The 23,701-nt window shown below is 49.5% G+C and overlaps 24 protein-coding genes across 24 annotated transcripts; 10 read left to right on the forward strand and 14 right to left on the reverse strand.

The window, feature by feature from the left end:
• Nucleotides 1–24: 24 nt before the first annotated feature.
• Nucleotides 25–1,203, reverse strand: OGAPHI_000816 (uncharacterized protein; the record flags this gene model as incomplete). The annotated part of the gene is made up of 2 exons (XM_046208952.1): nt 25–565; nt 1,142–1,203. The coding sequence occupies 2 exons, from the start codon at nt 1,201–1,203 to the stop codon at nt 25–27; spliced, it is 603 nt and encodes a 200-aa protein (XP_046064473.1).
• On the forward strand, nt 37–576 carry OGAPHI_000817 (uncharacterized protein; the record flags this gene model as incomplete). The annotated part of the gene is made up of 1 exon (XM_046208953.1): nt 37–576. The coding sequence occupies one exon, from the start codon at nt 37–39 to the stop codon at nt 574–576; it is 540 nt and encodes a 179-aa protein (XP_046064474.1).
• OGAPHI_000818 (uncharacterized protein) lies at nt 683–3,181 on the forward strand (the record flags this gene model as incomplete). Its single annotated transcript, XM_046208955.1, has 1 exon — nt 683–3,181. The coding sequence occupies one exon, from the start codon at nt 683–685 to the stop codon at nt 3,179–3,181; it is 2,499 nt and encodes an 832-aa protein (XP_046064475.1).
• OGAPHI_000819 (uncharacterized protein) lies at nt 1,396–1,764 on the reverse strand (the record flags this gene model as incomplete). Its single annotated transcript, XM_046208956.1, has 1 exon — nt 1,396–1,764. One exon carries the CDS (start codon nt 1,762–1,764, stop codon nt 1,396–1,398), a length of 369 nt encoding a protein of 122 aa, XP_046064476.1.
• A 635-nt stretch (nt 3,182–3,816) lies between the features above and the next one.
• On the reverse strand, nt 3,817–4,677 carry OGAPHI_000820 (uncharacterized protein; the record flags this gene model as incomplete). Its single annotated transcript, XM_046208957.1, has 1 exon — nt 3,817–4,677. The coding sequence occupies one exon, from the start codon at nt 4,675–4,677 to the stop codon at nt 3,817–3,819; it is 861 nt and encodes a 286-aa protein (XP_046064477.1).
• Nucleotides 4,678–4,767: 90 nt separating this feature from the next.
• On the forward strand, nt 4,768–5,314 carry OGAPHI_000821 (uncharacterized protein; the record flags this gene model as incomplete). The annotated part of the gene is made up of 2 exons (XM_046208958.1): nt 4,768–4,773; nt 4,913–5,314. 2 exons carry the CDS (start codon nt 4,768–4,770, stop codon nt 5,312–5,314), a joined length of 408 nt encoding a protein of 135 aa, XP_046064478.1.
• Nucleotides 5,315–5,373: 59 nt separating this feature from the next.
• On the reverse strand, nt 5,374–7,065 carry OGAPHI_000822 (uncharacterized protein; the record flags this gene model as incomplete). Its single annotated transcript, XM_046208959.1, has 1 exon — nt 5,374–7,065. One exon carries the CDS (start codon nt 7,063–7,065, stop codon nt 5,374–5,376), a length of 1,692 nt encoding a protein of 563 aa, XP_046064479.1.
• OGAPHI_000823 (uncharacterized protein) lies at nt 6,029–7,171 on the forward strand (the record flags this gene model as incomplete). The annotated part of the gene is made up of 1 exon (XM_046208960.1): nt 6,029–7,171. One exon carries the CDS (start codon nt 6,029–6,031, stop codon nt 7,169–7,171), a length of 1,143 nt encoding a protein of 380 aa, XP_046064480.1.
• Nucleotides 7,143–7,409, reverse strand: OGAPHI_000824 (uncharacterized protein; the record flags this gene model as incomplete). The annotated part of the gene is made up of 1 exon (XM_046208961.1): nt 7,143–7,409. The coding sequence occupies one exon, from the start codon at nt 7,407–7,409 to the stop codon at nt 7,143–7,145; it is 267 nt and encodes an 88-aa protein (XP_046064481.1).
• Nucleotides 7,410–7,437: 28 nt separating this feature from the next.
• OGAPHI_000825 (uncharacterized protein) lies at nt 7,438–9,669 on the reverse strand (the record flags this gene model as incomplete). The annotated part of the gene is made up of 1 exon (XM_046208962.1): nt 7,438–9,669. One exon carries the CDS (start codon nt 9,667–9,669, stop codon nt 7,438–7,440), a length of 2,232 nt encoding a protein of 743 aa, XP_046064482.1.
• OGAPHI_000826 (uncharacterized protein) lies at nt 7,811–8,773 on the forward strand (the record flags this gene model as incomplete). The annotated part of the gene is made up of 2 exons (XM_046208963.1): nt 7,811–8,177; nt 8,481–8,773. 2 exons carry the CDS (start codon nt 7,811–7,813, stop codon nt 8,771–8,773), a joined length of 660 nt encoding a protein of 219 aa, XP_046064483.1.
• Nucleotides 9,362–10,402, forward strand: OGAPHI_000827 (uncharacterized protein; the record flags this gene model as incomplete). Its single annotated transcript, XM_046208964.1, has 1 exon — nt 9,362–10,402. The coding sequence occupies one exon, from the start codon at nt 9,362–9,364 to the stop codon at nt 10,400–10,402; it is 1,041 nt and encodes a 346-aa protein (XP_046064484.1).
• On the reverse strand, nt 10,399–11,586 carry OGAPHI_000828 (uncharacterized protein; the record flags this gene model as incomplete). The annotated part of the gene is made up of 1 exon (XM_046208966.1): nt 10,399–11,586. One exon carries the CDS (start codon nt 11,584–11,586, stop codon nt 10,399–10,401), a length of 1,188 nt encoding a protein of 395 aa, XP_046064485.1.
• Nucleotides 11,587–11,644: 58 nt separating this feature from the next.
• On the reverse strand, nt 11,645–12,343 carry OGAPHI_000829 (uncharacterized protein; the record flags this gene model as incomplete). The annotated part of the gene is made up of 1 exon (XM_046208967.1): nt 11,645–12,343. One exon carries the CDS (start codon nt 12,341–12,343, stop codon nt 11,645–11,647), a length of 699 nt encoding a protein of 232 aa, XP_046064486.1.
• Nucleotides 12,344–13,304: 961 nt separating this feature from the next.
• On the forward strand, nt 13,305–15,488 carry OGAPHI_000830 (uncharacterized protein; the record flags this gene model as incomplete). Its single annotated transcript, XM_046208968.1, has 1 exon — nt 13,305–15,488. The coding sequence occupies one exon, from the start codon at nt 13,305–13,307 to the stop codon at nt 15,486–15,488; it is 2,184 nt and encodes a 727-aa protein (XP_046064487.1).
• OGAPHI_000831 (uncharacterized protein) lies at nt 13,500–13,940 on the reverse strand (the record flags this gene model as incomplete). Its single annotated transcript, XM_046208969.1, has 1 exon — nt 13,500–13,940. One exon carries the CDS (start codon nt 13,938–13,940, stop codon nt 13,500–13,502), a length of 441 nt encoding a protein of 146 aa, XP_046064488.1.
• OGAPHI_000832 (uncharacterized protein) lies at nt 14,147–15,329 on the reverse strand (the record flags this gene model as incomplete). Its single annotated transcript, XM_046208970.1, has 3 exons — nt 14,147–14,674; nt 14,955–15,221; nt 15,324–15,329. 3 exons carry the CDS (start codon nt 15,327–15,329, stop codon nt 14,147–14,149), a joined length of 801 nt encoding a protein of 266 aa, XP_046064489.1.
• A 38-nt stretch (nt 15,489–15,526) lies between the features above and the next one.
• On the forward strand, nt 15,527–16,642 carry OGAPHI_000833 (uncharacterized protein; the record flags this gene model as incomplete). Its single annotated transcript, XM_046208971.1, has 1 exon — nt 15,527–16,642. The coding sequence occupies one exon, from the start codon at nt 15,527–15,529 to the stop codon at nt 16,640–16,642; it is 1,116 nt and encodes a 371-aa protein (XP_046064490.1).
• A 10-nt stretch (nt 16,643–16,652) lies between these two features.
• On the reverse strand, nt 16,653–19,488 carry OGAPHI_000834 (uncharacterized protein; the record flags this gene model as incomplete). Its single annotated transcript, XM_046208972.1, has 2 exons — nt 16,653–18,885; nt 19,244–19,488. The coding sequence occupies 2 exons, from the start codon at nt 19,486–19,488 to the stop codon at nt 16,653–16,655; spliced, it is 2,478 nt and encodes an 825-aa protein (XP_046064491.1).
• OGAPHI_000835 (uncharacterized protein) lies at nt 17,497–18,591 on the forward strand (the record flags this gene model as incomplete). Its single annotated transcript, XM_046208973.1, has 3 exons — nt 17,497–17,613; nt 17,712–18,023; nt 18,178–18,591. The coding sequence occupies 3 exons, from the start codon at nt 17,497–17,499 to the stop codon at nt 18,589–18,591; spliced, it is 843 nt and encodes a 280-aa protein (XP_046064492.1).
• Nucleotides 19,489–19,521: 33 nt separating the features above from the next.
• OGAPHI_000836 (uncharacterized protein) lies at nt 19,522–20,145 on the reverse strand (the record flags this gene model as incomplete). Its single annotated transcript, XM_046208974.1, has 1 exon — nt 19,522–20,145. One exon carries the CDS (start codon nt 20,143–20,145, stop codon nt 19,522–19,524), a length of 624 nt encoding a protein of 207 aa, XP_046064493.1.
• Nucleotides 20,146–20,192: 47 nt separating this feature from the next.
• Nucleotides 20,193–20,966, forward strand: OGAPHI_000837 (uncharacterized protein; the record flags this gene model as incomplete). The annotated part of the gene is made up of 1 exon (XM_046208975.1): nt 20,193–20,966. One exon carries the CDS (start codon nt 20,193–20,195, stop codon nt 20,964–20,966), a length of 774 nt encoding a protein of 257 aa, XP_046064494.1.
• Nucleotides 20,967–20,996: 30 nt separating this feature from the next.
• On the reverse strand, nt 20,997–22,652 carry OGAPHI_000838 (uncharacterized protein; the record flags this gene model as incomplete). The annotated part of the gene is made up of 1 exon (XM_046208977.1): nt 20,997–22,652. One exon carries the CDS (start codon nt 22,650–22,652, stop codon nt 20,997–20,999), a length of 1,656 nt encoding a protein of 551 aa, XP_046064495.1.
• A 138-nt stretch (nt 22,653–22,790) lies between these two features.
• Nucleotides 22,791–23,570, reverse strand: OGAPHI_000839 (uncharacterized protein; the record flags this gene model as incomplete). Its single annotated transcript, XM_046208978.1, has 1 exon — nt 22,791–23,570. One exon carries the CDS (start codon nt 23,568–23,570, stop codon nt 22,791–22,793), a length of 780 nt encoding a protein of 259 aa, XP_046064496.1.
• Between the last annotated feature and the right edge of the window lie 131 nt (nt 23,571–23,701).

A 23,701-nucleotide genomic window follows, 5' to 3' on the forward strand; every position in this document is an offset into this window, starting at 1 on the left:
TGGCGGAAAAAAAGCTAGGCAATTTTATTTTTCACCATGTCTGCCATCTCCAAGACGTTGAAGACTACTCCGACCAGCGAAGTGATTAGCGTTGCTGCTGGCTGTTTCTGGGGCGTTGAGCACATTTATAACAAGCAGTTCAACGGAAAGATCCTGGACACCAAGGTTGGTTACGCTAATGGAGACCTTGAGAACCCAGATTACAAAACCGTTTGCACTAATACCACCAACCACGCAGAGACGTTGCAGATCTCGTACGAACCGACTAAGGTTTCGTACAAGAGTCTTGTGGACTTTTTCTTTTTGATCCACGACCCAACCCAACTCAACTACCAGGGTCCAAACGTTGGAACCCAATACAGATCGGCCATCTTCACCCATAGCCAGGAGCAGGATAAAATCGCCCGCGAGTCTTTGCAAGAGGCCCAGAAAAAATGGTATCCGAATGACAAGATCGTCACTGTGATCGAGCCAATCAAGACATTCTGGGACGCCGAGGAGTACCACCAGTTGTACACGGTCAAGAACCCAACCGCCCATTGTGCTGCTCACTCCATCAGAACCACTCCAAAATAAGGCTGGAAATTTAATTAGCCACACTCGACACCAGGCTTGGGGCCTATATTTTTTATATAGCGGCGATAGTGAAAATAACTAACATTAATTATTTATCCACTTGCCAATGGTTGGTAGAAATCTCTCGGTGTCTGCCCGGGAGCAGCAGAAAGCGCTGGATGACGCCCTGGTGACCATCCGGCAGCAGATATCACTCATGAAGAAGTGTCTGGCCACCAAGAACAAGTTCATGGACGCCCTCAAACATGCCTCTACGTTTTTGAACGAGCTCCGCACCAACGTTCTTTCTCCAAAACAGTACTACGAACTCTACATCATGGTGTTTGACGGCCTAGAGGTGTTGGCTCAGCACCTGAAAACAAACCATCCCAACGACCATCTTGCCGATTTGTACGAGCTGGTGCAATATGCTGGCAACATCATCCCACGACTGTATCTCATGATCACCGTGGGAACAGTGTACATGTCAATTCCGGACTCGCCGGTCAAGGAGATCATGAAGGACATGATGGAGATGTGTCGCGGTGTTCAGCACCCGATCCGAGGTCTTTTCCTACGGTACTACCTGTCCCAAAGGACCAAGGATCTCCTGCCCACAGAGTTCAAGTCGAACAAGGACGAGTCCATCGGAGACTTGACAGACTCAATTCAGTTCATCATCACCAATTTCGTCGAGATGAATAAGCTCTGGGTCAGACTGCAGCACCAGGGTCACTCCTCCGAGCGAGAGAAGCGCGTTGCCGAGCGTAAGGAGCTCCAGATCCTCGTTGGCTCAAACCTCGTTCGTCTGTCCCAGCTGGACAACATCGACAAGACCTACTACAAGGAACACATATTACCGACCTTGCTCGAACAGATCATCCAGTGTCGGGACGTGATAGCACAGGAATATCTACTGGACGTTATCATCCAGGTGTTCCCTGACGAGTTCCATCTGGCCACTCTGGAAGACTTTTTCAATGCAACGTTGAATTTGAACGACCAGGTAAGTCTCAAGACGATTCTGATGACTCTGATCGGCCGTCTGATCGACTTCAAACAGCGTGAGTCCGACACAGACTTCACAGAGAGTTTCAAATCTCTCAACCTGGAGGACATTTTCGACAAGTTCATCGACTTCATCAACAAAATCAACGAGCTCAAGCCAGATCTGCCTAGTGAGGACTTCTGTGTGATCCTGGAAGGCATTTGCAAGCTGTCGATAGCATACTATCCCGAAAACTTTGACAATGTCAACTGTATATACAAATATGCTGCTGATAAGTTCAAGGAGGTTGGAACGGGGGAATCATCTTCGCAAGAACAATGGAAATCGTTGTTGTTGATTCCGATGTCAAGCTATTCCAGCATCAAGTCGATTCTCCGTCTGGACTCGAGTTATCTGGAGTTTCTTGGTCTGCAAAAACCGTCAGTGAGGAAATCGGCTAGTCTGGACATCATCGACTGTCTGTTACTGAATGAGGTGAAATTGACTACGGAGGAGGAGGTCCGCAAGATTTTGGAAATACTCAAGAACCTCGTCACTGCTGAGGAAGACCCTACCGTAAAGGATCTTGGTCTCACGTCGCCATCGCACTCGAGCTCCGCCATCTTTGGAATCGACTCCTCTCCAGACGAAAAACAGGACTCGCTGGAGGTGACCTTGCAGCAGGAGAAACTGGCCAAGTTCCTTCATCTCATCTACAACATCGACCCATACAAACACTTTGGGCTGCTTGCCGAGTCGAAAAAGTACTTGAGTCTGGGCCAGAACAAAATCAAGTACACTTATCCGACGCTTGTTTTCATTGTTCTGAAACTTGTGAGAAAGCTGAACCTGCTCAAGAAGGTCGAGACCAAGGAACAACGGGTGCAGATCTCGCATCTGTTCCAGTTTGTCTCAGGAGTGATTGGCGAAATGGGTGAACTCAACATAGCTCCAATACTCAGACTGAATCTGAACCTGGTGACTGCACAGCTGGCAGACGAAGTGTCGCTTGTTGATGTGGCGTACGATTTCTTCATCGAGTCGTTCCTGATCTACGAGCAGAGTCTCGTGGACTCGCGGGCGCAGTACCAGAGCCTGGTCATCATTATTAACAAACTGATCGAGTCCACCAAAATGATCGAGTTCAACGTTGAGAATTTCAACAAACTGATCACCAAGTGCACGCTGTACGGGTCGAAGCTGCTCAAGAAGACTGACCAGTGTCGGGCCGTGTACCTGGCGTCTCATCTATGGTGGATCGTGAAGGAGATCGACGACTCAAGCTTGTCGCACATCTCTTTAAAGAAAGACGAAAAACGGGTGCTGGAGTGCTTGCAAAAAGCTTTGCGCGTGGCAGACAACATTCTGGACGCGCGGGCGTCGCTGGAGCTGTTCATCGAGATCCTCAACCAGTCGCTGTACTACTTTATCCACGGGAACGAAATGGTGACTGTCAAGTACCTCAATGGACTCATAGAGCTGATCGACAGCAACTTCACCACCGCTCAAAAAGAATCCGCAACCGATCGGGCGGCCCTGGAAACAACACACAAGCATTTCGCCCGCACATTGAAGTACATGAACGAGCAACGCGCGATCGACGACCGGTTCAAAGAGATCAAACTCTCTATCGAGTGAGTGCGTTACCCGGCTCCCAACGTACAATAGTATGCAGGGTTACATAACCTTAGAGAGTGAAAAAAAAAAATTTAGTTGATATAAAGACAAATTTTCTAGATAATTTTTCTCTCACTTACAATTTTGTGCTTTCTTCAGTAGAAGAGTTGTGTCAAATGGTAAGTGACTATCATTAACTGCTTTGTGATGAAAAACGAGTTCTTCTTTCCCAATCTTATTCGACGATGACGACAGGGTTTAGAAACGCCCTAGGGTTTGGATATGCCCACTTTTGCAAGTGGACCATTTTCCCTTCCCGCTACTCTTACCTGTTTTACAGGTATTTGTGGGGCTTTTTACTTGCCAGTAATTTACGGTTCTGACCAGCAGTTTATGAACGAGTTTTACTAACTTTGTAAAGTTCTACCATTTGATGCAACGGACCATTCTGTTGCAAGTATCGTTGGAGCTAGATGATGAAGAGTTACCATAAACATTCGCAGTTTCCTCGGTAGATGCACGTCCACAGGGGGGACGAACCCAAAAATCTCTCCTGGTGCATTCGTGACCGCCCTAACTTCCTTGGATGTCTGATTTGTTCCAACGATGCTTGCAATAGTTTGAAATACTTCTAAAGGTTTAGAAGTGTATCAAAACTACGTTTGTTTGCATGTTTCCTCCAATTCTTTGTTGATGTCCTGTGGGATGTCGTTGTCGCCGAGCTCGAGCTCTGAATTGCCTCCAAAGTTTAGAAAATTCAGGTCGTCGTTCAGCAACTCTTTTGGAGGCATTCCGAGTTCCTGTAATTCCTCGAGCTTCTCGCTCACCAGCTGTTTGTTTTCGGGGTCGTCGTAGTTTGGCAGGTTGAACGTCTCGATGATCTGTTTGATCACCGCGTATTGCTTCTGGTACGTGGGGTACTGTTTATCCTGCTGATTTGCCGGGGTAGCCAGCCAGGCCGGAAATTTCTCGTACAGGTCGTTCAATGGCTCGTAAAGAACGTCTTTTGACGACAGTTTTCCCAGCATCTCCTCCAGTAAACCCCCCACGTCCTCGATCCCTCCGTTTTGGCCCTCCAGGCCCTTGAGGTCCAGGTTCAGGTCCAGCGACTTGAGCAGACTCGTCAACAGCTCGTCGTCCTTGCCCTCGTCCTGGATCGACTTGTCCACCTGCTCGCCGCTCTCCTTGAGTCTGTTGATGGTCTCTGAGATGACGCTCTGGAAGTTGTTCTTGGCTGGGGTTTCTGAGGTATCTTCTGTTTCGGTCTGTTTGCTCAGGTCTCCCAGCAGACTGTTGAGGTTCTTGGACAGCTCTGGATCCTTGGACCCGATCTCCTTGAGCAGGTTGTCGAACAATTCCTTGTCGTCAAGCTGATCTCCCTCGGGCTTGTGTTCGTCTTGCTCTTGTTCCTGCTTGAGACCCGCGCCGGGCGGTCTGCTCAACACCTCGTCGTCGAAGTCGTCAAGAAGATCGTCCAGGTCGTCCAGGTCGTCGTCCGAGTAATGTTTCGCGCTCATGGAGTGTTCAATCAGCCGAAGGTAGATTAATCGTGAACAGTTTTCAAGTTGGCAGAAGTAGTTTTTTAACACAGCCAAAACGGAAAATTAATGCTTGTAAAATAAATAATCACCATGGCAGAGAGAAATCTGCGAACCGAGCGCATACAACAGGAACGGTAAGTAGTTTTGTGGCTGTTTGCTAACGATTAGGAAAAATTGGAGAAAAGACCACCCGTTCGGGTTTTACGCAAAGCCAGTCAAGGCTTCAGACGGGTCTTTGGATCTGCTCAACTGGATCGCAGGTATCCCTGGGAAGTCCAACACCCTATGGGACCACGCCACGTACCCGCTCACGATTGCGTTCCCTGAGGAATACCCTGCCAAGCCACCAAAGGTCAAGTTCCCGGCCGGGTTCTACCACCCAAACGTGTATCCTTCAGGAACGGTGTGTTTGTCGATATTGAACGAGGAACAGGACTGGCGGCCGGCCATCTCCCTCAAACAAATCCTTCTCGGTGTGCAGGAACTGCTCAATACCCCAAACCCAGACTCCCCGGCCCAGGAACCCGCGTGGCGTTTGTTCACAAAGGACCGCTTAGCATACGAGAAAAAAGTTAGAGAACAGACCAAACGGTACGCCAACCCGGACAAATAGACGCCCGGTCGCGCGTAATAATACAGTGTATATCTTCATGTTGTTGTCTATTTAGTTTCTTACAGCTCTCCGTCCTTGTAGCGAACGAATCTCTCCAAATTCTGGAGAGTTTCTTCCGACACCTGTTTCAGCTGTGGCTGGCTGTTCTTGTCGATAGCCTTGTAGATTTTCTTGTAGTCGGCCAGGTGACTCTTCAGAACGTCGCCCAGACCCCCCTCGTGATAAAGTGGTTTGTTGTAGAAATAGTCGTCGTCGTAGAGGTCTATTATGCAGTTCACGGCCCCAACCAGCACGTCTTCAAGTAGGTACTGGTGCTTTTTGCGCAGCTCTCCGAGCCTCGTCGAGTTGTAGTACTTGATCGGCTCCACAAAGTTCTTGTCCACTATTAGTTTGGTGATGTTGGTCACAAAATCCAGGTCCTGGCTCGTCTTGCCCAGAGCAGTGAGGATCCGCATCACGTGGTTCGTCAGCTCCGTAGAGGCTGGAGTAATCTTGTCCAGTTGCAACGCCAGCTTGACCAACGCGTCGCCAACGAGTCTAAGCTCCTCGGTGGCTTGCAAGTCCTCAGAAACCTCCACATATCCAAGATACAGGTTGACGGCTTCCAGATCGCGTTCCTCCAATTTCTGGGACAACTGTTGCAAAACAGCCGGTCTGATCGTCTGCACCACATCAGAACAGGATTGGGGAACTTCTCCACGGTAGAAATACAGAATGTTTGTCAGACAAACAAGAACCTTGACGCTGGCGTACTGGAACACTTTGGCCAAAAACGGCACAACTTGTGACTCAAACACAGCGGCTAACTTTGTGCTCTGTAGTTCTGTCTCGCTTTTGATCTCCACTATGGTGGCAAAAATGTCCAATGTGAGCTCAAAGGCCTTTAAACTCTCTTTTTCTTCCGGAGCAGTGTCCACAAGCTTATTGGTGATGTTCAGCAGACTGTCTGCTATTTGCACTGTCTGGTCGTCGTCCAAACCGTTGGAGAACTCGAGCGTCTGGAAATGTAGTCCAAGAAGGTACACCTTGGAAAGGTCGTTGGAAACGTTCAGACTGCCAAAGATCTGCTTGACACTGTCGTCCTGCGAAAAGGCCTCGATGAAAGGCGTGGAAATCGTCGACAAATCGTACAGGAACTCCAAACTGGTCAAGGTGAGGCTCTTTGACAGGTTCTTCTCGATCAGCGTGATGACAAACTTGGGTATTCCACTTGCAACCATCTTAGGGAAAATGTCCGAGTGGAAAACTTCGGTGGAAATCTCTAGCGAAAGAGACCCAAGACATGCGATGATATTTTCAATGAAATCAAACAATAACCTGCGCTGTTCGCCAGACACCTTTTCGTCTTTAATGTGGTCGAGCGAGTTCTTGGCCTTGCTGAAAGAATGCTCAAGAACTGTCCATATGTCGGATCTCCATAAAAACACACTCAAATCGTACCCTTCCTCGATAATTAGGTTTCTCAAAAGGCCAAACGACTCCACCACCACCTCATCACTGGAATCATGCACGAGCTTGGTCAATATCGTGCGAATAAGGTCGCTTTTCAGGAATAGTTTGCGGATTTCAGGGTCTGTATCGCAGAGAGTATTAATGGCTCCAACAGCCATCGACCGGTCGTTCGTGGCGTCCGACTTGAGCTTGTCGAGCAACGGCGCAATTTTCTGGAAGTCCTTGTCGTCCTGCGGGACGTTTTGCTTCCTCTGGCCAGCTAACTTGGCGCTTCTCGATCTCTTCTTTAGCTTTGCCATGATTAAAAAATTTTTGCTTATGTCAACCCAAAATATTGGTGATATACCAATCCTGGCTATCATGCTGGAAAACGGCGCTAGTTTGACTTTTCGGTCGGATTCGTGATGGAACTGTCCTTTGGCACCTCCGCCTCCTTGCGGATCTGCTCCCACGTCACCTGTTCGCCGCGCTCCACCAATTTCGATCCGTTCTCGTCGTACTGCGGAACAGGAATGTCTGTGCGCAGATTACCGTCCTTACGTAATTGCTCAATCACGATGGGCTCGAAGAACTTCATCCCCATGTAAACCCCAGCCGCGGCAAACACGCTCACCGTCACGATCTTGTTCATATTCACAGACATATTGTTAATTATGCTAACTTTTTTACCTCTACACAGCCCTGTATTTCTCGCCAAACTCTCTATAGTATTCGAGCATCTCTGGGGTGATGTTTTTGCTGATATCGTTCAAGGCGGCGAGGAAGTGGCGCTCGAGCACCTGCGTGGCGTTCTTGTCTTCCATCACGGCGGCTAATCCAGCCTCTTGGCACAAAAGAACCGTCTCCGACCCTGAAAAACCGTCGGTGAGATCGCTCAGCTTCTCCAGCAACAGCGTTGGCTCTGGCAGGTTGAACTGGGCCGTGTTTTTCTCCAGGATCTGGCGACGCGCGTGCCTATCCGGTGGAGCAACGTACACGTGACGGTCGAGTCTTCCAGGCCGCAAAAGTGCCGGATCTATCGAGTCTGGTCGATTGGTAGCACCAATGATAATGACGCCCTTGAGCTCTTCCACACCGTCGATCTCGTTCAACATCGAGTTCAGAACCTGTCGCGACACGTTGCCGGCGTCCTCGCTGTCTCTGTTCGTGGCCAGTGCGTCGATCTCGTCGATAAACACGATCGACGGAGCAGACGTCCTGGCCTTGCGGAACACCTCTCTGATCTTCTTCTCCGACTCTCCAACGTACTTGTTGAAAATCTCGGGACCCTTGATCGCCAGGAAGTTCAGACCCGACTCCGATGCCAGTGCCTTGGCCGTAAGTGTCTTGGAACAGCCTGGTGGTCCGTACAACAGCAGTCCTTTAGGAGCAGAAATACCCAGTCTTGTAAAAGTCTGTGCTGCCGTCAATGGTAGCTGTACCATTTCTTTCAGCTTGCGTTTCAACACTTCCTGACCCCCAATGTCGTCCCAGCTGACCTTAGGCATCTCCAGCACGATCTCCCGCATAGCACTTGGTCTGATCTCCGCACGCGACTCTTCGACGTCCTGGTAGCTAACTTTCTGGTCGTTTTCGTGCGACGAGATTCCTCGGGAGATACACTTCAAGATAGACTCTCTGCAAAGAGAAACTAGATCGGCGCCAACGTAGCCGTGTGTTGCGGATGCAATTGCTCTGATTTGCTCGTTAGTCAAATCGTGCTGGCCCTTCATAGAAATAAACTGTTTTGAGAGAATGTCATATCTGCTATCAGCGTCAGGAATCGGCACCTCTAGCTCCTGGTCGAACCTGCCGGGCCGTCTCAGACCCGCGTCAATCGAGTTGAGTCTGTTGGTGGCCCCAATCACAATCACGGCGCCATCAATGCTGTCCATGGCCATCAGAAGCGTGGCAGTGACTCTGGTGTCGACCTCAGAAACGTCCTCGTTGTTCCTGCTGGGCGTCAGAGAGTCGATCTCGTCGATCAGAACTATCGCCGGTTGGTACTTGATGGCCTCCTTGAAGTAGTCTCTCAGTTTCTCCTCTGTTCCGCCGAGATATTTAGAGACAATGGACGGTCCGCTAATGTTGATTATATGGCATCCTTGAGATTCGTGAGCAATACATTTGAGCAGAAGACTCTTTCCTGTTCCTGAGCTTCCGTGGAGCAACACTCCGCGCGGCGGGTCGATTCCAAACCGCTGGAAGATCTCTGGATGGCGCAACGGAACGTCGATTGTTCTTTTCAGCGACTCGATCTGTGACTGGAGTCCTCCAATGCTGGCGTAGCTGTACGGGGCCGGTGGGGGCAGCAGTTTTTCGACAGAATGCAACTCGAATTTCGTCGTTTTCGGATGAACAAGGAACGGCGTCAATTGCTTGCGCTTTGCGCTCGAGGAAAGTGACAGTTCGTTCAGCGAATCGGTGACAGTTTCCAGATTCGACACCTGCGAAATCAAAAACGAGTCCGTGCAAATGTTCTCGTAAACTAATCCCAAATCAACAATATCGGCTTGCACTTTGGACTCGTCCTGGCTAACGAAATCAACGTGGATTTCGGTTGCATAGGCTGGCTGTGAAACGGCTTTCTTCAGCTCCACTCTTTCTCCAAGCAACATGCCTGTCAGCGACAATATCTCGTTCGAGACAAGAATAACATTCAGGTCGTACTTGTCCTCGTTTTCCGGCTTCCAGCCCTGCAATATCAGCGTCACTTCGGTGAGTCCCCTGGTGATTCTAACAAAACTGCCTGTGCTCCAGCCCGTTATAGACAATATCTGCGGCGAAACGTACACGATGGCCGACTGTTTCAGTTCTGTTTGCGAAGGCCTCAAAATAAACTCGGTGGGAAGCTTTGGGAGCTTCGCTTTGGGCGATTCCCCGTCAGAACCGCTCTTCTTGGTAGAAGAAGCCTTAGGAGCCATGTTAGATAAATTTTTTATAGCACAGCCCAAATATTATCTTAAATTTTCAATGTTCCGAAGGGCCTACAACAGTCTTGTTCCGTCGTTTGTGACGGAACGACATCAACCCAGATTGCCGCTGAAAACGAAGTTTGCAACTGATATGGCATTCAGGCGAGTTGCTGAGTCGAGAATCAACATTTTGCGCCAAATAATACCCCAACAGTACATGCTTGACAATCACTTACTATATCGAGCCAGCTATTTCTCTGAGAACGACCCGTTAAAAACACGGTTTTCTGACAAATGGGGAGCCGACGTGCGGATGGATCTTCAGAGCGTGGAGACACTGGGACGCGCGTTGTTGAAAAAACAAATACATGTATATTTATTCCAGCAGGCCATGAAGTCGGGCATCGACGCGAACGACTATCTGAGCCAGCCATCCAAAGAAACACGCAACATGCACTCGATGCTTTTCCGCAAACGATTTATAGACCAATTTCTACGGGATCTCGAGGTCGATTTCAAATTAGATAGAGTGGAGGCAGAAGACCGCATAATCAAGCTGGAGCAGTCCACAAGAGCAAAGCTGCTATTCTACTTAATTGCGTTTGTGCACTACCAGCACGGGCCGGCCAAGTGCCGCGAGTTTGTGGACGAGTTTGTGATCCTGGGCCGATTGACCGAGAACTATTCACATAAAGGACTGTTGGAGCTGTCTTCCGAGTTCAAACCAAAGTTCTCGTATTAGAGCTGGCCAAACGGAGTTGGTTCCCACGTTTCGTGGGGCTGGAAAAGATAGATCTGCGCGATCTTCTGCTTTTTGCGTTCTGGCTGGAGCGGGAGGTCTGGTAAATTAAATGAGGTAATGAATTCGATCTGTTCGAGCACTTTATTGGTAAGAAACGTCTGGTCAAGCAGCTGGCGATGTTGCAGCAGCACTTTCAGAAGTTTGGGCGTGTAGTCTGCGGGGGTCTTCGTTAAAAGCGAGAAAATGACTCCGACAGATTGCGTGTTGAGGAACTTAGAGTAGATGGAGTTCTGGCTGAACGTGAGCTGGTTGGACAGGAAATACTCTAGCCATTGGACCCGCTGGGCTTGGAAAATCTCTTCCTGTGACTCCACAGAAAGCAGCACATTGAACAGCTCCAAAATCAAGTCATAGCCCAACTCCTCCAGTATGGGCTTGTACAGAAACCGGATCCCGTTCACTTTCTTCTCTGTGAGCTCTGTTTTCAGAATTAAAGTGTTCTGGAACACCAAGAACTTCACCAGAACGTCCTGTTTTGCGTTTTTGAGCACCTTCATCGACTTCCAGTACTTTGTGCCTGTCTCTGTGGAGTCGCCGAACTTGTACACCTTGTAGATATCCTCCTTTCTGATCTTGCGCAGAGTCTTGAAACTTTCCGCCAAACCGGTAGTTTCGGTTTCGGTTTCGTCTACTGGGGGTGTGGTTGTTGTGCTCTGGAGCACCTCGTTCCAGTAGTTGATTTCAAGCCATTCGAGAGCATTCTGGGCACCAAATCGTAGCATCTCCAGCGACGGCAGCGTCTCATGTGTTCCAGCGTGTCGGATTTCCACAAAGTACGTTGGTAACTGCAGAATCTCCGCTAGTCGGTTTAAACTGATAGCATAAGTGGACTTCTGGATCGGGTCCAACAGCCCGTTACAGAACTTGATCAGCGACATGGTGAAGCTCAGCTTCACGGGCGTCAGGTCAGACCGCATAGAAGTGAGCCGTTCGTCCAGCAAACAGGAACTTGTCAGCAGCATAGTAGCCTCCATAGAGTGCGGAAGGTTACCTTTGGTGCTGTATGCGGTGACTTTCTGAACAGCCCTTTCCCTAAGAGACGGATCTGGGCTATAGAACCATTGTTTGAGTTGTTGAAAGTCCTCTGATGATTTGTATGGAGTGATTTGAGGATGTCGGGACATTACACTCTGATTAATTAAAAATTAAATAAAATTGAAAATCTTTTGGTAGCAGATTAGTTCATAATTTGTTTTCGTCAACAATCTTGAGGATTTCGCTGCTGGAAACAACAATCACCTCGTTTTCCTTCTCGATTGGCTTCTGACTGAGGAAGAAAGCCACTTTGGCCACTTCCTCAGCAAACACCGGGTGGCCAAACGCGCCTGCAAGCGGCGTTCCTTTAACCCATGGTCCTAGACTTCTAATAACGCTTTCTCCAAAACCTTTGGATTGAGCTCTTTCACCGAGCAATGGACCTGGTCTCAAAATGATAGTCCGCTTGAACTTCAATGCCTTCAACTTATCTTCGATGCGGCCCTTGGTGGCAAAATAAAGGAACCGGGAGTCTGCATTGGCACCAGTACTGGAAACTAAAACGGCAGTGTCAAATTTGCCCGACTCCTTCGCAGCGGTGAAAGCATCCACATTGATGCCTTCGTCGATCTTGACAAACGCCTCAGCACTGCCAGCCGCCTTTCTGGTGGTACCAAAAGATGAATAGTACGTAGAGTGGTTGGGAATGTCCAGAGACTTGATAATAGAAGGCCATTTCTCTGTATCTTTTTCCAAGGTGGCAACCAGCTTAGAAGGCTCGCCAGAGACAGAAACCTCACGCCGAGTCAACGTGAACACCTGCGACACACTCGATGACTTAAGAGCAATGTTGGTGAAGAAATTGCCACACAATCCGGTGGCTCCCAGAGCAAAGTAAGAAGACATGATATATATCACGGGTTTAAGAAAAATCCCAGGGCCCCTCCTACATCTCTACACCTTCTTTTCAATCTTTGGCATACTATGCTTTAACATTACCTATACACTGTTTATAAGTCCAGTGATTTAACGCAACTTGTTGAATCCAATGTCACGAGCCTTCTCTCTGAAACATTGTCTGCAGATGTTCAATCCGTATTTTCTAATCAAACCCTGGTGGGAAGAGCAGACTCTGCACTGTCTCGATCCTTTACCGTAGTTTCTTGGGTGGGAGTACCAAACGTTTTCGTGAGCCATGTTGACTAACTGTTAGTATGTCGGAGAGTTGCAAGCGGTGGAGGAAGAACCTAAAATTTCAGCGCAAAGTGTATCAACGTTGATGGTGATGAGTGGAAAAATGTGCTTTTGAACTTGGTGAAAAATGGTCGTAATGACGAGCTGAAAGACCTGGAATGGGTAGGAACGATGTGCTGGTCACGTATATGCTAACGCTGAAACAGGATCTTCCACTGTCGCTATGTTGCTGTTGGGCAAACTTACCTGTTAACTATCGATATATAGAAAATAATTGTAACCAAAAATTTTTCACAGTCAGAGTGCCAGACCTGAATTTGAGCACGTGATCAAAGGAAGTTTTTCAGAAAGCCTGGCCTGCCCGATTTTTTGGGCAGGCAAACATCCATGCACCGAGTAGATCGAAATGGGTGAGGTTTGGGGGAAGTAAGGGGGGCAGAAGAGGAGGGTTCGTTTGGGGGCGTAGAGGATGAACTTGAGGGAAGACGAGGTCGTAAAATCAGCTCTGAGCAAAGACTGAGGCTCACCATTTCGTCTAGCACTTGCTGTGCTCTTGGCTGCTGCGCGAACAGCTGCCCGTAACCAGCACCGCCACAGACGTTTCCGGCCAGCGGCTCAAAATTTTCGAAATTTTCAAATATTTTATCAAATTTTTAGGATCTAACATATTATTATGGCAGGACACAGAGCTACTCTGAAGAAAGCCAATAAGGGGTTTAAGAGTGGCCACGCCTCGAAGCGGGCCCTCAAGGCCGCTAGCAAGGGTAAGGTCGAGAAGATCAAGTCCAACAACAAGCCGGTGCGGGTCCAAAGCAAGCTGGAGCGTAAGAACCTGGCTAATCAATTGAAGCACAACAAGATCACCAAGTCACTTGAGGAGCGGTCTGTTTTCGACCACGGAAATGTGGAGCGGATTGTCACTGTGATTCCGCTCACCAGTAACGTTTCCGGAACCGACATCGCCAACATGTTGCTTGGATCTGTGAACGAGCCAGGGTTGCAGATTAAAGAAAGTTTTGGTGTGACCAAATTGAAGGTGCAACGGTTCAAAACAAGCTTGAACATAATAATACCGCAAATGAACAGTCTCATTGATGTTCTGGACAGCGTGAAAGTGGCTGATTTTGTCATTTTTGGCCTGAGTGCTACCGAGGAGGTGGATCCAAAGATCGGCGAACAGATCATCAGAGCTGCGGAAAGTCAGGGTATTTCGACGGTTTTCGGCGTGGTGCCTGATTTGGTGAGCGCGTATCCAAAACGGAACTTGCAGCTGGACGTGTTGAAGTCGCTGACCTCGTTCTTCAAGCATTTCTTTCCCCAGACCGATAAATTGTTTGCATTGGAGACTCCGATGGAGTCTTTGAATCTGTTGCGGTCCATTTGCCAGAAGAAGCCGAAACAGATCACGTGGCGCGACAGCAGAGGGTATATGGTTGCCGACACGGTGGCATGGGAGCCCGAGGGGCTGATGGAGGGCCATTTGGTGGTGGAAGGAACAGCCAGAGGAATTGGCTTTCATCCCGACAGATTGGTGCATATTCCAGACCTTGGTGATTTTGCAGTCTCACGCATCGAGCGGATTTCAAAGGAGCCCGAGGTGTTTGGAGCTGGATCTGAGCGCGAGTCTCTAGATCCGTTGCAAGAAGGAGAAGCTTTGGAGGAGGTTGACATGATCAGCGACGAGGACGACTGGGAGATCGACGAGGACGAGGAAGACGGAGAAACTGAGAAACGGCTTCCAAAGGGAATTTCCGAGTACCAGGCGAGATGGATGCACGACGAGGAGCTCGAGGAGCTGATTGAGGAGCGCGGACTCGAGTCCAACGAGGAGGCCGATTCCGAGATGGAGTCAGACGACATGGACAACGACGACGCCTCGCACATGGACCTGGAGCCGGAAGAGGAGTCTAGACAGCTTGAGGCGTTCAAGCAGAGAGAAAGAGAGGAACTCGAGTTCCCAGACGAAATCGAGCTGCATCCAGACGAGCCTGCTACCAAGAGACTGGCCCGGTACCGTGGATTCAAGTCGCTTGCCTCTGCCGACTGGGACTACGACGAGGTGGACGACAAGACACCAGAGAACTGGAACAGATACCTTAGAGTGAGAAACTACAAGCTCACCAAGAACAAGGTTCTGAAACAGGCCAAGTCTGAGGCCGTGATCAAGCCAGGAGACAAGTGCAGACTGTACATTGTTGTTCCGTCGCAGGTGGTGGAAAGTGTGTCGGATCCCTCGCAGAAACCGCTTGCCGTGTACTCGCTGCTTCCAAACGAGCACAAATTGTCTGTGTGTCACTTTTCTGTGCAGACCTGGGAAGACTACGAGGAGCCGATCAAGTCCAAGGACTCGATGGTGGTTCAGTACGGATTCAGACGGCTTCCAATTAACCCTGTGTTCAGTCAGGCCACCAACAACTCGAACAACGTGGCCAAGTTCCAGCGGTTCTTGCACCAGAAGAACCTGTCGATTGCTACCGCGGTGGTTCCTGTCAGCTTCACCAACTCTCCAGCCATCTTCTTCAAGAACTCTCCCTCCGGAGCCGAGCCGATCGCCCAAGGTACTTTCCTCAACACCGACTACACGCGCATTCTGGCAAAGAGAGTGGTCCTCACGGGAGAAATCCTCAAGATTCACAAGTCTGTCGTCACCGTCAGATACATGTTCTTCAATTCCAAGGACGTGCTACACTACCAGCATATTCCGTTGTTCACCAAGATGGGCCGCTCTGGTCTGATCAAGGAGTCTTTAGGAACCCACGGCTACTTCAAGGCCATGTTCGACGGCAAGCTCAACGCCCAGGATGTCGTGGGCATGGCATTGTACAAACGGGTGTGGCCCAAAGAAGCGATTATGTAATTACCTAATACAAAAAATTGTTCTCTATAATCCAGGCTATGTCCATTGCTTTCAGAACACCGGGAAATTACACGTGCAACTCGTGCCAGATCGTGCTGCCCACGGCCGATGTGCAGAGAATCCACATGAAGACCGACTGGCACAGATACAATCTGAAACGGCGGGTTGCTGGACTCACTCCGGTGGAGTCTGTTATCTTTCAGTCGAAAGTTGCTCTTCAGCAGCGGCAGGATGCTTTTAATGCCACCCAGGACGAGTTTGGGTTCTATGTGCACAAAAAGACAACTAGTGGCCGCCGTCAGCCGACGAAAAAGGACGCAAAACGACAAAGAAGACGAGACTCTGGTGCTGGCCGTCGCGCCGATCGACGCGCCCTATCTCCAGCCGGGTCTGTTGCGTCAAGAGTGAGCGAGTTTTCTCTTGGCACGGTGAACAGCGGGGTGGACTCCGAGTACACGCTGGATGATCTTGTTTCTGATCGGGCCGACAGCGAGTTTGAGTTCGCCAGCACTACAGAGGTCTCGGATACAGACGATTCCGACGGCTATTCTACGGAGGAGGAAGAAGAGGTGGTTTTGACAAACTGTTTCTACTGCGGAGCCGTCTACGATGACGAAGAGGCTAACGTTGCGCACATGTCGAGTTATCACGGGCTTTTCATCCCGGAAAAAGAGTATTTGACGGATCTGAGTGGCCTGCTCCAGTATCTTGGAGACACGCTGATCTTGCATAAGGAGTGTCTCCGGTGTGGATTTGTCGGCAAGAACACTGAGAGCATACGGCAGCACATTCGCAGCAAGGGTCATTGCGTGATTCCGTACGAGACGCGGCCGGAACGGCAGCTTATTGAGAAATTTTACACTTTTGACGAAGACGATTTGACCACAGTTAAAATTCTTCCTAGCGGCATTGAGCTACCGGACGGACGAGTTCTTGGAAGCCGGTCGTTCTCCAAATACTACAAACAAAGTTTTCCGCGCAGAGACAGAGAGGTTGGCGAGGGAGAACAGACCATGACGTTGATGGTGGCAGACCGCAAGGCGGAGTTTGCCGCGGTGGCTCGGCCGGTGATCGAGACGAGAAGAGAAAAGGTGAGTCTGCGGCAGATCCGCAAACAAAACAACCTTGCACATTTCAGAGACCCGTTGAATTGACGTTAGAAACTTATTTATTGTGTTTCAGCTTTCCCGAAAACTTGGTGATATAGTCGAGTTTTTTCGGAGCCAGGGTCGACGAGCTATTGTCGATGTTGACGTTGGAAATGTCCAGGACAAGGTCCTTGATCTTGGAGTTTGTGTTTGTGCTCGGATGGAACTCGTAAAACTGGCTGTTTTTCATGTGGTTTAGCCGTTTTTGGGAGCTATCGAAATACCCCAGCAGTTCGGTGTCGTTGTGCGACGGCTTTTCGTCGTGGACGTTCTCGAACTGCAGATGCACAATTGGCGTGATCGAGTTGAGTCGGTTTTGGAGCGTGTGGAACGAGTTGGACTGCGGAAGCAGCATCAATAAACCATAAAGACACTTGAATAGATACATGTTCTTCTGCGGGTTGAGTAGGTCGAGACGCAGTCTGGCAAACACGGGGGACTCTAGCAACTGGATCAGCAAGTCCAGTTGGATGAGCAGGTTCAGCGATACCTCGTAGTTGGCTAGGTCCAGAACTATCTTGTAGCTGAGGTTGTAGTTTGAGGTCAATAGAGTCAGACACAGCACCGAGGCCGAGTTGAGCGACCAGCACTTGAACAGCGTCTTGAACAGCTCAAAATCTTCTCCTCTGATCAGTTTCTGACGCAGATCAGCCAACTCGGGAGCAATTATGAGATTGTTGTTGAGAATCTGTATCATAATGGATAAGAAATTAAGGTTTGTTTCTTCTTCGGCAAGAACGTTGGACAGTGACTTGTAGATCCGTTCGGCATCCAGAGACTTGCAGACGGTCCTGATGATGAAATCTGCGCGTGTATCGAGCAGCTTGCGGTCCCGTTTGAACAGGTTTAGCAAGTCAACCATGAACGACTGGAAGTACTTGTCGTCTGTCTGGTTGGAAATCTTAGACAGTAGTTCCAGGTCCTTGTCGATGACCTTGTCCGACTGGTCGTTCATCGCCTTGAGCAGCGTGACGAAGGTGTTGTCCGAGTGTTCCAGGAACTTTGTTGGGTTTTTCTCGTGCAACATGATGAGCCAGTCCAGCGAAGCCAGTCGCGTGCTTTCTTTCTCGTTCAGAAACTGCAACGTAAGCTGGTTCATAATCAATGTGTAGTTGATGTCGGCGTGATGGGAGGCGGCAAGGTCCATGAGGTTGGCATTGAGCGTGACGGCGATTTCGCTCAGCTGTCTGTTGGAATGCGAGATCGTGGCCAGCAAAACAGACAGAAGTTTGGCCATGAACACAATGAAAGACTCGGGCGCAATCTCCAGCAGCGACACGAGCCATTGCATCGCCACGAGCTGGATCAGCTCCTCGGACGAGTCCACAGATGCGATGAGCAGGTCGATGATCTTGGGGTAGTCGATCACCACGTCCTGGCCGGGGATGTACAGGTCTTTCTCAACCGAGGAGTCCTGCTGTTCTTCGGCCACCATTTTCTGGATTTCAGACAGTTTCCTAATCTCGTGGAGCAACAGTTTGAGGAAGTTCTCGGTGACCACACGCACGTCTTCCAGGTTGGCACTCAGATAACTGAGCAAGGCGTCCAGGAACGAGGGCAGGTACGAGATCAGATCGAGACCCGGGATCGAGTCCAGCAGTCGCAGCCACGAGACCAGAAACATTCGCGTGTACGGATTGGATGCGTACATGCGTTCTTTGAGCAACGGGATGAATTTCGCCAGAGAGAAGGCCTTGGGCAATTGTGGCTCGTATACTTGTAGCGTCTTGCCCTTTTGGTCGACCACCTTTGCGGGAGGCGGATCAACGGGTTTGGCCAGGATCGAGATGTATGTGGCTGCCTTTTCGCTGGCAATGTCCTTGATGAGTCGGTCGAGAATATCTGCTGCGTTCTTCACGCTCATTTCTACGTCTGCGACCAAACGACAGAGCACGTCGAAAATCTCGTTGAAGTACACCAGAATCTCTCCCTTGGAAACCTTGGCGATGTTGTAGAGGGCCTCGCACGCGAAATACCGCACCATGGAGTCCTGGTCTCCAAAACAGGCCAACACCGGGTGCATGATGCTCTCGAGGTACTTGGGCACCTCGTTCTGGCCGAGCGCGATGGCCACAGCCGCGAGCCCGATCAGGCCTCCGTACCGGGCGTTGGGCTGATGAACGGCGTAGGCGTAGTCGTTGCGCAGCTGCTTAATGATGTTAACAATCTTGTCTGTGTCGCCCGTGCTGAGCGAGTCGCGCACGACGCGTTCGAGCTCCAGCGCGGCCGACTTGCGCTTGTCGTAGATTCTGTCGTTGAGACCGCGCTTGATCGATTTATCTGGAGTTAGAACAGTAAAAAGCGTACGTACCCATAGCTGTAAATAAAAACAATTAATTTTCAAGGCCGGAAATGCAGAATATACGGCCGGAAAGAGCCTGGTGGAACACACCTATTTTCTGCCGTAAAGGGCAAACCTGACACAGGGCGTTATTGCCCAGCACGTCCAAACAACTTGTCATCCATTTCTACTCCATTCATATTCACAAGATCTATTCGGTCGATCAACTATACACCAAAAGAACCGTTTCGTTCTACCTGCCCTATTTGTTCAGTTGTTGGAGTCTGGTTGTTAGCAAGACGCTGTTGCACTGAAATAATACTTACATTTCCACAATCTTGATGTTGGTGTCCAAAAACCGGTTCAAACAGTCGTTCATACAGCTGGTTTCGTAGCTGCTCAACTGGCCGTTGTCGATCGTTGGAACACACTTCTTGAAACACTTGTCGGTGAACCCGGTCACAGACGTCTGGATCTTCATCTTGGACGTCTCCTGCTGGATGAACTCGGCCACTTCTTGTCTGGAGGAGTCGTCCAGTTGTTGCAGCAGCTTTGGATCGATGTCGCTCATTGAAAATTATTTAACCATTTTTTTTCACCGTCTCTATCTCTTTTGCTCCAGCTCGAAATTGTTTTCTCGGGCCTTCTCGTACAGTAACCGCTCGGTCCGGTTGCCGTGTTTTTCCTTGGAATCCTTCTTGTACGCGTAGTCCAGCTTGATCGGCCGGTTCATGATGATCTTGCCGTTCATTTCCTTGATGGCCTCGTCGCTCGACTCAAAATCGCTGTAGAAGATGAACGCATGGCTACTTGTTTCACCTGAAACGACCTGTGGCGGCTTGCGGAACGTGCCAAAGTTCGAAAACGTGGCTCCAATGCTCTCCGCATCCGTCAGCTTGTCCAGGTTGCCAACATAGACCACCGGGCCAATATCCTCATCAACTGGCCCGACGTCGCCCTGACCGCCCAGAAGTTTCTTGATCCGCAGCTGTTTCTCGTATAGACTCAATCCCGTGCAGATGTTAAGCACGTACTCGCAGTCCTTGACGTTGTAGAACTCCACAAACCCGTACCCCTGGTGTCTGCGCAGCACCTTGTCCTTTGGCAACCGGATGCTCTTGACGGGCGCAAACTGCACAAAAAGCTCGTACAACAGCGTCTCGTCAACCTTGGGGTCCAGGTTCCCCAGATACAACGACACCTCTTTATCGTTCTGTCTAGCGTCCATAAAATTATTTTCGACGCGACGCGAAATTATTATTTAGACAACCGGCCATGTCTGATCTTGAGTCGTTCACCGAGTACGACACCGCGTACCAGACGAGCCTGGAGAACCAGATCCAGTTGAAGAAACGGCTGTTGCAGGCGGCAGAGAAACAGCTCGAACAATTCCGGTCGCTCGAGCAAGAGAGCTCGTTCAAGTCCACACAGATAGCTCTCACAGACACCCTCACCAAGATCCCGTTCCACCCGCCAAGAAACGACCTGGTGGGGCTGTCGTTGACCGAGGAGAACCTGCTCGCGCACATCGAGGGCACCGCCAAGTCTCTCGAATCGCTCAAGTCCGCCAACTCCAGTCTGCAAACGCGCAAGGACGACATGGAATCGACCGCGTCGGTGTTTGCAGCGCTCAAATCGCAGTTCCAGACCCGCATCCACGACGAGCTCGCCAAGAAACAGCAGCTGCTCGACCACCAGGTGGACGATTCGTGCAGAGACCCGTACGAGGAGAAAAAAGCCCGGCTCGAGAAACGGTCCAAGAAACTGATCAATATCTCCAAGAAATTGATCGTGGACTACGTGCTACGCAAGGAGTTTGAGATCCTGTTTTCGGAACAGGAACTAGAAGACAGAAAACAAACGTTCTTAAAACTGCTGGAGATCTTGCTAAATAACTCGATCATGACCTCTGGCAGCTCCAAACTGCTTGAAATCGACAACAAAGACGACCCGCTCATCAGATACCTTGTTATCAACAATATAATCGTGGTGGACTCGAAAAACCCAAACAAGATCAAACTCAGAGATCTGGCTACCAACATTTATTGAAAAAAAAACATGTATATTATCCTATGTCAACTAGTTCATAAAATAAAGTCTGCGCAGAATCGACGCACAGCTGTAGATGTAGCCAATCTCTCTATCAGTGAGTTCTCTATTGTCAAGCCCGAAACAGGCAATCAGACACCCTCCAGACTTGTGGTACAGCTCCAGGAGCTCGTCACGTGTCTTCGCAGACACCCGGTGGCTCTTGCTCATCTTGCGTCTTCTCACCAGTTTGGCGGTTCTGCGGAAGAATGGCATGCACACTCCAGAATGGTACTTGGCCTTAGGGTCTCTCGAGTCGTAGAGAAGCCCAAAGTCTGATTTGAACGCCTTGTAGTGGAAGTTTGGCTGGAAGCTGGCAAGGTTCAGGTTCTCAGGCAGTCCGTCGCCTCCCAATAGCTTCATGTTGATGTTCTCGTCGCTGACTCCTTGTAACATGTTTTTAAACTTGTACGATTCGCTCTCAATTTCGTTTTCTTTTGGGAAAAGGTCCGCATTGATCTTGAACAGCTCGGTGATTCTGATGTTCATCACATAAACACAACTGAACCCAAGTCGATCCATTAACATCTTGGACAACATCTTGGAAGCACTGATCGCACTCAAACATCCCACAAGACTACGCCAGACGTTCAAATCGATCATGTCTCCCAAAGGAGTGCTGTATCTGCTGAATCTTAGATGACTGTGTTGCTGGTACCGACTGCCAGACCCATCTCTTTCGAAGATCGACCCAAGCATGTCACTGCTGGTGGCTCTGCCGTACTTCTTGAGCATGGTCTTAGAGTCTTCTGTGGAAGTTGGCGACGGTGGTGACAGCTGTCCTGGAGCGCCCGTGTTCACGGCCCCAACCTGACTGTCGTCCAGATACTCCATGATCTCGCCAGCTATTTGCTGCATCACCGCCACAGTGTTCTCCTCGATCCTGGATCTTGGGAAAGCATCAAATATCGAAAACACACCAATCACGTCTTTGGAGTTGGTACAAAGCGGAACTCCAACGTAATATCTGACCCCGGGCGGTCCTTTGACCAACGGACTGCTTGCGAATCTCCAATCTTGCGACGCATCGGCAAGAGCAAAGAACCCCGCAGACAAGATCGCGTGAGCGTCAATGGAAATCGTCCTGGCGCACTCTTTGAACCCGAGGTTATGGTGGAACTTGACGATTTGGTACCGCGTGTCGATCAAACTGATCGAGGCACCGTTACATTCGAACATCTTCATTGTCTTGGAAAGAAGCGCATTGAATCTTTGAGTGTTGTTCCAGTGGGGAAGATTCGAGTACAGATCAACAGCTTTCAGTCTTCTACCCTCGTTGTACGCCTCAGGAGGTCTCAACAAGGTAGTGTTTGCGTAGCACGAAGGACATGGAACCGCAGAGAGGTTCCACTTGCCCTTGCTGTACGCCTCCGAGAACGTCTCCTTAGTCAAAGGAACGGCAAAGAGAGTTTTATTTTGCATGGAGATCAAGTACGAAAAGTCCTGTTGAGGCGCCTGTTGATGAGCAACATACTGGCCGGTCAGAACGGTGCTGGTTTGCATTTCTTTGGTAGGAGAAGAATCCGATTTGCCATTATTGTGTCTACTAGGATTAGTTTGTCGAAACCAATAAATCTGGGGGGCAGGGAACTTACCGAGGACTTGCCTGGTCGAATTTGTTGACAGAGTGCCGTTTATAGCCAGCATCTAGCATCTTACTGGCCGAAGAGTTAAGCAAAGTGAATTATTAGATCCTAAGAACTAGGAAAAAGCCCACTTTAAACCGCATTTTATCCTCGTTCTACGCGCTGGAAGCACCCTTAGCTGCGGCTCAAAAAATTTCAATCAGTTGGATTCATCCATTTTATCGTCCTCCTTGGTCTCCTCCTTCACCGACTCCAGATTGCTTTCTGCTGGCGGCTGGTCTCTTTCCTGTCTTGCACGCTCTTCCTCCAATGACAATCTGATGGCCAAAGCCAATTCTGGGTCCATGTTTGGGTCATCAAACCCAAACTCGTCACCCATACCAAGCCCACCTGTGGCGCCGCCCTCTTCCTGAAACAATGCTGATCTGTCCACCTGTTCATACAAAAGGTTAGGTCCTGGAGGAACGGTTATCAAATGCGAGGAGTCGTTGCTGTTTGCTATCGATATGAATTTCTCGAGCTGTTCCGTGTTGGTCTGTTGTTCTCCGAAATTGATAAAGTCGATCGAAATTCCGTTCTTCTTGAGTCTCTTGGCCAACTTGTCTAGTTCTGCGCCGTCACTCTTGATTGGCGATCCCACAAACACCACCACCCGCTGTTTTTGCGCTTTGTTCTGTCTATTTTTCAATGCAAGACAAGCCACCTGGATCCCTTCCACAAGCTTGCTGTAGCCTTCGATCCGGCTCTCGTGGAGTCCGCTCAGCAGTTTCCCGTACTCGGTAGTCAAGTTGCTGATCACACGGGGCGATTCGCCAGCCATCGTCATCAGCCCAACAGTGGTTTCTGGATTCGAGTTCGTCTTGCGTCTGAAAATCAGCTCCACCGTGTCCAATTGCGCCTGATACCGCGACGTGAGATAATCGCCATTTCTCATATATTCCGAGTTGTCAATGACAAGCATGCACGCTTCCAAAACCATCTTCAAGATTCAAGAGTGCTATTTGGAGCTTTAGTTTTTTTTTGCCACTGCGTTGAGCAGGTAGTGTAAGGAAGAAAGAAATAAATAAAGTAAATAATATAAACATTGCATGGGTTCTTCTACGAAACGGC

Source organism: Ogataea philodendri (genome assembly GCF_020536065.1).
Source record: "Ogataea philodendri strain CBS6075 chromosome Unknown scaffold10, whole genome shotgun sequence".
Taxonomy (NCBI): Eukaryota; Fungi; Ascomycota; class Pichiomycetes; order Pichiales; family Pichiaceae; genus Ogataea; species Ogataea philodendri.